At 33.1% G+C, this 9,396-nt stretch overlaps 1 protein-coding gene across 3 annotated transcripts; it reads right to left on the reverse strand.

Moving 5' to 3' along the window:
• Positions 1-3,333: 3,333 nt before the first annotated feature.
• LOC134839402 (uncharacterized) lies at positions 3,334-9,178 on the reverse strand. 3 transcript variants are annotated; one of them, XM_063854936.1, is made up of 3 exons: positions 9,086-9,178; positions 5,585-7,255; positions 3,334-4,379 (listed from the first exon to the last, which is right to left on the reverse strand). In XM_063854936.1, exons 2-3 carry the CDS (start codon positions 7,247-7,249, stop codon positions 3,420-3,422), a joined length of 2,625 nt encoding a protein of 874 aa, XP_063711006.1. In that variant the 5' UTR covers positions 7,250-7,255; positions 9,086-9,178; the 3' UTR covers positions 3,334-3,419. The 3 variants fall into 3 exon arrangements, with proteins under 3 accessions (XP_063711006.1, XP_063711007.1, XP_063711008.1); XM_063854937.1 differs by having other exon boundaries at positions 5,585-7,352; positions 9,086-9,166; XM_063854938.1 differs by having other exon boundaries at positions 4,261-7,255.
• Between the last annotated feature and the right edge of the window lie 218 nt (positions 9,179-9,396).

The raw sequence follows: 9,396 nt of genomic DNA on the forward strand, positions 1-9,396 counted from the left end.
AATTATTAGGAATGAAGTCAAGACACTTATTTGGATCATGATGACTTTATTTTTTACTTGTTTTGATGATTTTTTGGATCAACTGCACTTGCGCTTGCTTAGATTATTTCAATAAAAATTGCAAATAGCAGATTTTGTCAGCAGATTTAGATCTGTCAGCAAATAGTAGATATAATCAGCTTAAAACTTTTTCAAACTCAACCAATGACTTGAAATTTTTTCTCAAATAAATCGATGAGTCACTATTTCAAACAAGCCTATCCTCTCACAAAGCTAGTAAGTTCAGCCAATAAATGATTTTCATATTTGACCTCTAGTCAATTCAACAGTGTTATCAAAACAAAACTCCCTGCACTTGTTGGTGTGCCTCTGACGCTTGAGCTTGCGTGTTCCCGCCAGACAGTGTTGTGATGATATATCGGTCATTTTTCAGCAAATGTGTTTTACTGAGGCTCAAAAAAGATGCTTAAAACTTATTGTCATAAAACAAAAGCCTAGTTTACGTCTGGTTTTTGAGATTTAATTTGACGGAAAAAATTTTTTAGGCTTAAATTTGTATAATAATTCTAATTTGATCTTATCAGCATCAATTGAAAACTTTTGTTGTTTTCTTTTTGTCTGACCATGTTGGAGAATTAATTTTTTTCAATATTCAGACTGTTTAAAAATTTGGTGTTTCTTGCACATTTTTAATGAATTAGAAAATCAAATCAGAAGCAAACAGTAAATTTTCTTTTTTTCAACTTACAAATTTCAATCTCGAGCAGTTCGTCACAACTGCAGTTCGTTAGTTACGTTTTCTTATAATTACGTTTTAACTATGTTTTGGTTACGTTACTTTGATTCTCAAAAATGAACATTTTTTGTCACTACAGTTTGTTTCGACTAATTATTGTAATTTTTTCCAAATCACAGGGTGTGAAACCTATGCTGGAAGCTCTCAAATTATAGAAACTACTAATTTTTGGAAAAATGGATGGTTTAATAAAAAGCTTGTTACCTTTACTGAATTTTTGTTGAGTTTGCTACCAGGGAAAGAACTAAACCACCTGAACAACCTGCATGCTCTAAATATGCAGAAATTGCGCTAGATTGGAAAAAACGAAGAGTGGTAGTCGTATAACACTACGTTCGTACGTTCGATTAAATTTCCAATTAAAATTTTTAAAGAACGAGAGAAGTTTCAAGACGCATAGAGACACAGTTTAAAATAGTTGACTTTAGAAAAACTCAAAAACGACTGCAAGAAGTGTATTTTGTGAAGTTAAAATTACTTCAAACACAATTAAAGTTTTGAAATTTTTTTTTCCAAATAAAGCAATACACCGTTTAGTTAATTGATCTCGAATCAAATTAGCAGTGTTTTCAAGAAAAAACTCTGAAGTTGTTAGTACTTTTCCAAAGCTTGAGCTAGCATTTCACCGCGATTCGGTAAAAACAGTTAAGATAATGATTCTGTGTTCTCATTTATGACCATTAAGTTTTCAATAATACAATAAACTTTCTTTATGACAAAAAATCACTCCTTGTGCGGTTTTTAAGTTTTCTTTTGCATGGAAGTTTATTCAGAAAAACCTTTTTTTATTTACAAAATTAGTAAGAGAAAAATTTTTAAAACAAAAAGAATCAAATTTAATCTTTTGAAAGAAATTGTTTTTTTGTCGTAAGCTTGTCTGGGACTTTTCAAACCTTTAAAATAGTAAACGTTACAAAAGCGCATATTAGTAGGTCAACTTCGATTAAAAACCACTAAACAAATTATATTCAATGTTTGAATATACAAGAACTGCTTGAAACAAAACTACATTCAAAAAATGAAAAGGTTAAAACTTTTCCAACATAAATAACACAGCTCAATTTCTACACATAATGGTTATCACAAATCGAAGAATTTTGTTAGAAATACTATTTAAACAACCAAATATTTGTTTATTTTTCTGTACTTTTAAATCGGTTTTTCCTGTAACCTCGTTAAAATTGCGGTGAAATTTTTGACGGCGAGTGGAGAAGGATTCACATCAAAACAGAATGTTTTTCAAACATTTTCGTACAATTTTTGTTACAGTTTCAAGAAAGTTCTGGACACATTTATAATGAGGTTGGCCACTGTTTTTTCCTTCCCTGAAAAAAAAGAATCATCAATATCATCAGAACATTAATGTAGGACGCAGTAATTCTTTTTATTGCAAGAGTTTCGTTGTCTATTGCATCTTACATCTCTTTTTTTTCTTAATCTCCATGTGTTTTAATTCTTTTCTTTCAATCAACTTTGTGTTTTTACAGCCCGCTTCTTATATGTTTCAAACCATCGAATCTTAATAATTTTACTTGATGAAAATACCTTGTTTTTTACCAAACAGTTTTTTTCAGTAATCAAAATCAAACAACTTGTCAGGTAAAAAAAGTAGTTTCAATTGAAACTCACTTTGAAAACGGCATTTGTACTTTCAATGGACTATCAGATAACTAAAAATTTGGAAATCGATGATTTTTGTAAAATTTAATGCTGTGTCTCTCAAAGCGAATAAGTCAAAATAATTGTGGCGAGTACAATTTTGAGCAGTTTTGTTTTAATTTTGGATCGTATCCGTTGATAAATTTTACAGAGTTTGCTCTTTTCAATTTGAGCATATCAATTGATTGCGTTCAATCGCTTGTTTTTTGTATGAACATGTTGGAGAAAGTATATTTTGGCTACTCGGCGTGTTTAACTTCCTCTTTTTTGTTAAATAGAGAATCAGTTTGGAAAAAAAGCAGACTATTTACAACTTACAACTTAGAATGTTCACACTGGAGTTCTTCGCAAAAACACAATTTAATGTGTTAATTACCAAATTTTATCCTCCTACCCTGCTTCCCGCTCACTCCACTAGCGCTAGTTTAGAAAACTTCTCACAGCAAATTTTTTTGCGATGCGTTGGCAAGGAAATCATGATATAGTGGATAGACTAACGCAAGGTTAAGGTTTCAATGGAAAAATTATCGAAATATGTACCAATCCATTTCATTTTTCGAAAAAAAACAGTTAGTGCATCTGCTGCAAACGAAAATCAATGGAACCTCAAGTCTCAGCTTCTTTGATTGTTTCTTTTTCTGATTTTAAAAAGTTTAAAAAAAAACAAAAGGATTCACCCATTGAAAAGTACCTACAAAAATTAAATCCAGTATTCGAAGGCAGATTTTTTTTCTAGTTTAACCTGTTGAGACCGCAAGAGCCTTTGTAAGTTGTACTTTTGACAGACAAAACTTGCGAAGGATATCTAAACCTAACTATAGCCCGATTAAAGTACTTCAAATATTTATTGAATGAAATTTTAATTTTTTGGTCTGCACTGAAGTTTTCCGGTATGTATTAACAATAAATTTGCAATAGGAGTTTTTATTGAAATCAGGTCCCTGAATTATATGATTCAATCATGCTAGGAATCAAGTAAGTCCTTCTCTGACATATCAACTCTTTCATACCATGAGTGGCTGTCCATATGATAATCAGTCAACAATTTTTTTGCCTCTGCCAGCTTCTCCAGTGCCTTTTCTTTGTCAGAAAAGCAGTTCGACCAGTTCATCAGGACTAGAGCATTGCCAGCAGGAGAAATTGTGTTTGCTTTGTTCATGTTGTACGCTTTTTCGTAGAAGTTGGCAGCCTTTTGTTTTCCATTTTCTAACTTGATAACCAAATCTGCGAAATCTTTGAATGCGATCGCTGTTTCGCCATGACTGCCTAATAAACAGTTTAGCTCATTGACACCTTCTTCCGCTCGTTCGACAATTTTTTTTAATTTGTCCTCATTCTTTTTGTCCTCAAGTATTTCGTCTTGAAACTTGGATCTTAGAACTCGTTGTTTCTCAACTTTAACGATTTTTTCTATTGTTTCTTTTTGTTTTTCATCCAGCCCGCATATTTCTGATTGCCATTCAGAAAGCTCCCGAAGCGACTCATTCCAGAATTCTATACTCGGTTTTTCCTCCCACTCGAACTTTTTCTCCCATTTTATACCGCGTAAAGGTTTTTGTACCATCTGCTGAACAAAGCGACCCTTTGAGAAGCTCAAATAAGCTCGACAAAATCGCGAAAGTTTGTGCCGTTGTAGTAACTCAGACGCTTCTTCATGTATTTCGGATGCTCGGCTGTTCAAATCTTTGATAAAACGGACTTGATGTGATATAAAACACATACACATCATAGCATGTGAAAAGTATTCAATTCTGATGAAATACTCCTGCAAGCTTTTTGCAAAGTCGCGTTGGAATTTTCTATTTTCAGCTATTGCGCCTAAGAACCAGAGAGAAGCGAGCAGCCAGTATACCCCAAGGAGGTTCGAGTTGTCGAGCCTTACTGAGTGTTTTTGTGTGTAATAGATTAAAGTTTTCGGTTCAAACTTCAGAGGCAGAGGAACAACTCGTCGCGAGGATCGAAAATAGCTTTATATCTATTGATATTACATGCTGATACATCTCGTGATGAGGAAAAAGTATTTAGTTGAACTTTGATATTAAACCAATTACTCGCATCGAACACAAACAACTTAAACGTAAACAAAAAGACTCGAAAGTCAAGGCAAGGTGTTGGATCTCCTACTGCCGCTGGAGGCAACATAAAACGTTTTTGCTTTAACTTTGATAAATTAATAGAGAAACAAAGCAAAAAAAAACCTATTTTTTTCATCTCACGGCACGATTTTTTCTGTAAATCTGTATGTATTTTGTTCCTCATATCCTAATAGTAGGACCTGACTTGCCTCAAGTAGGAAATGAGTTGCCTCAATTTATTTTGGAGCAGTTTCATTCGCTGCTTATGCGTGTTATCAGAACGTAGTACATTGCTCATTGACTATCTTAAATTGGCCCAAATAGCACATTTCAAACCTCCATAGTTTTTGCTCACAAAGAAACTTGAGCTCTCGGCAATATTAAACTGGATTATCATCCGCTGTGGAAAAATCCTTTAGTTAACCCCAAGAATAAATATTTCTTTTTTTTCGAAAGTTGAAGCAATAAGACTGCTCATTTTCCGAGGCGAGGTCATGAATGATCCGACTGTCTTTTTAGTGATATCGAAAAGTTTGAATTTTGAGCTGACAGTATCAAAAATAAGTATTTAATCGTGTTATTACGACCAACCAGCTTGCAATAGTTTAGATAGAATTGTTTCGGATCGACTGTAGGGCCAAGTTAAAATAGTGGTGAGCGCGTTCCTATAGCAAACACAAAGTTCCACAGATCTATCCCACGTTCTTTTTAAAACTGTTCTAAACAAAAAGCACCCCTATCATATCTAGTCCTCATTTTCGTCGAAAAAACGGAAAATCAACATAAATTTATCAAGGCGGCGCCCTGAATGATCCGATCGACTGCATTTCAAGTTTTATTGATTAGTTCGCTTTAAAAATTGATGAAAGGTAGAAAAATTAAAAGATTTTAAGAAATGATTTCCTAAAATTTCTCATTTTAAGGTAAAAAAGGATAAATTTAGCTTGAAGTAACGTAAAAACAAAATTTTGTTTTGATTAAATTCTGAGCTTTGTTAAATTGACGCTCATGTTTTTGATAAATTGCGGCTTCCGACGAATTGTTTTCTCTCGACCTTCAAGAGCTCATGGTAGTTATCTATGTCGCCGAGAATTGTTTCGATCGCTCCGTTAAACCCACCCTTTTTAGTTAACTGATCTTGAGTAATTTCCATTAGTTTCGAATAATATACAACGAAATATAAATATTTCGCTTCCTTGAATCTTTCTGAACACTTCTTTTGAGTGTATTCTTGAATGTACGGGTGCATGTAGTATTTCTGGTTGTTAGAGTTGTAGTGAATCAAACTCAAATCAGCCAATTGCTGAATATCTGTCACTGCAGAGGCATCTTTAGTATTGGCTAATTGTTGAAATATCCACTTCAAGGCAGACTTGTTGATGGTTTTAGGGAAAACACTGGCGCTTTGCATGAAAAGCTGCAAGTCTTGTGACAGCGATTTAAAAGACCAGCTGAGAACATCGTCGATTCTTTCCTCATAGGTTGTGCTGAGTTTTATGTCCGCTATCTCGCCCATTCTGATAGGCGGTCGGTTCTTGGCATTGAGTCGCGACCCGAGCAAGTTCATTAAGAGTGGAATTTGATCAGATGCAAGAACTGCCTCTTCTAAAATATTAGCATCAATATTTTTAGTATTCTCGCTGAACCATGCCGAAACATCATCTCTGGACTTGATCCGGTCTAGAGCAATAATTGTACTCGAAAAAGTATCCACGCCTGTCATCCAATTCCTGGAAGTACAAATAAACTTGATGTTTCGCTTGGTTGGACACAGACGGGTAATTAAGTTCTCCAGAATTTTTTTAGACTTCAGCTGGTTAAAACCATCGATATTATCCAAAATGATGAAAAGCTTTGCGTACTTTGGAAAGCTGTTGACATAGCCTTCAAGAATTACAAATGCGTCATTAGGCGATTGGCTAACAGCTTCGCGGATCTTGTCGAAGTGCTTTCCGATAACACTGCTTATTTCATTTTCCAGTTCCAAAACACTTTGTTCAGTTTTGATGTTTTTGAATTCTTTCATAGACACAAACAGACCAATGATCGATGGATCCGCGGTTTGGGCTTCTGCAAATTTCTCAGCTAACGAGGTCTTGCCTATTCCTGCTGGGCCTGTTACCAAAACCACTTGCGATTTATTCAAACACTCCTCGAGTTCTCTCAGTTCTTCAACTCTTCCGGCTATTTTGGGAACATGACGTATATTACCGGTAGGAAGGTCTTCTGAGAAGTATTTTTTCTCTTCAACGTCCTTCTTTATCTTCTCAAAGTTTAGATTGGGGTAATTCTTTTGGAAAAATTCAATTTCACATAAGAGCATGGAAATTTTTTTAGAATGTTCTTCGGCTGAAATAGAGACCGCCACATCGTGTGCCACTAGGTTTCTGAGGTTTCTCAGTCTTTTAACACTCTCGTTTTTACGCGGGTTAGTGTCAAACTTTTCTATCAGACAAGCGAGAAAAGTCGTGTCTAATTCTTCAAGGCGTGGTGTTCTGTTAATGTGACTTTGTAATTGTTTGAATTTTTTTGCTTGAGGACAATTATCAATAAACACTTTTGTTTCATCAACGCATACGAATTCTTCCCAAGTTTCTCCGCGCAATTTTAGAATGCCGTCCATCAAGAGCTGTGAAATATCATCCGCGACACTTTTGGTTAAACCGGTCAAAAATATGTCTTTATCACGCCCAATGCCTTCAAGAGTTGATGAATTCATAATCCTCTGGTTTAAAAATGTAAACAAATTACAACGAAAGTAAACTAGAGGCACATTTGGTAAGCGCAAAAGAGATTATTTATATATAACGCAGTTAATATCACTAAAAGCTGGATTAGTTTTTAAACCCGCACCGAGCGCCCATGGATTCTAATCGATTATAAGGGATTCCTGAGACAAAAAAAAATTCATTATAATAAATTAAAGATGTAAATTTCAGAAAGCGAAATCAACAATATAGCCATTACAATCGATTATTTTTCAAAAAATCTTTATAATCCATAATAATCAATTAAAATCCATTTTATTTGTAGAATTAAATTCGATTAATTTTGCAAAATGTATTTTGCAAAATAAATTTGCAAAATGTACGCCCCGTCTTTTACTAAATTTCATGTCTCAACGTAACCCTCTCAAGTTTTTTCACCTCCTCCCCAACTAAAGAGAGATGCACATAGCAAAAGTCATATCATCAGAATGTTAGGTCCACAAACTCGCCTCTGGGACCTGGCCAAAAGAGAACAAAAACTAGTTGAAGTTTCATCAAATTTTTCACAGAAAAACTTGAATGGAGAGCTCTAGGACTTTTAATTCACAAAATTTTGGCTCTGGAGAACTTTTTGTTCACAACAAAAATTTGTCTTTTGATAAATTTTCGACGAGTGTTAAATGCAAGGAAATCAAAAAGTAATTGAGGAACACATTTTTGCCGTATGCAAAACAAAAGTTTTGCCAAAAAGATACCCTCACTCAGTAAAAAGAGAAAAAAAATTAGTTTATAATGGTTTTTTTTCAGTCTCCATAAACTTAAAAAATAATTGATAATAATCAATTATAAGGTATTATTAAGGTTTTTCGAAACAAAAAAAAAGATAAAAAATCTATTATTATCAATTATAATCGAATATATTTTTTAAAAAAATCTGAAAAATTATTGAATTATACTCCATATTATTCAACAAACGTCATTTTTCATCTTGTTTTTTTTTGTTTTGTTTCGTGTGTTCTTCAGTTGATATCTTTTCTTACTGTTTACTGTTTACTGTTTACTGTTTACTTTCTTACTGCTTACTGTTTACTGCTTATTTTGTTACTGTTTACTGTTTACTGATTTCTTACTTCTCACTACGTTTTACTGTGTTTTCATGTAGAATTGCTAAATTATAATCTTGTCAAATAATGTTCGATAAAAAAAGGATTATAATCTTTATAGTAAATTAAAAGAAGTTTTAAGAGATTAAAAGAGATTTTCAGAAAAGTTACAATCAATTAAAAAGCTTTATAGTTTTCATTAAAATATCACCAAAATGTTTTCATTATAATGTATTAGAAATTGTTTAAGCATCTAAATTTGGAGCTTATAAATAATTATAACTTTGCTAGAAGTAAATTATAATTAAAATATAAGTGATTATTTTTTCTTTCTACTGAGTGCGTGTATAACGAAATTAATTTAATGAACGCTGAAAACTTTTTTAAATTTTCCGATTAACGTGCTTAATCAGGTACAAGAATCGCAATGATTCTCGAACTTGACAATTTATTTCTTGATATTTTTGAGTCAACGGATATTCGAGAAAAAAATTCCTCAGAAGCAGAATACGAAGTAGATTACGCATATTGAAAACTTTTGGTTTGACAACCAAGAATGCATTTGTCGTGTTTACAAATATTCAAAAAAATGAGTTCAAATAATAACATGAAACGCATAAAGAGAACTTATCTGTGTTTTATAAAGAAAAAAAATGAAGTTTTCGACGCTCAATGAGGAGTCTTCATCAGACGCCGATGCAGCCATTGGAATTTTCAAACGCAAAGTTATCGAATAAAACTCACGCGAGCTGTATCTTCTCAGTTCGTAACAAGAGAAGTTGTTTTAATAGAAAGAAAAAATTAAGAATAATCAAAATAAGCCGTTTTTACCGTGGTTAGTTTCTAACGAACAATATTTTACTCGCTTGTACGAACATTAAGCAGCAAAATGTCCACGTAAAATCATAAAACGCAGCTGTTTGTGATAAAAACGCAGCTTGGTCTAGCAGTCTCTGTAATTATGAAAAAAAAACAGTAAAAGCAATTTGCATATCATGATAAAAACAAGTTAGTTGTGTGGTTCTTTGTCATCTTTTAACTAAAATAATACAAAG

The sequence above is a fragment of the Symsagittifera roscoffensis genome, chromosome 2 (genome assembly GCF_963678635.1).
Source record: "Symsagittifera roscoffensis chromosome 2, txSymRosc1.1, whole genome shotgun sequence".
NCBI classification, from domain to species: domain Eukaryota; kingdom Metazoa; phylum Xenacoelomorpha; order Acoela; family Convolutidae; genus Symsagittifera; species Symsagittifera roscoffensis.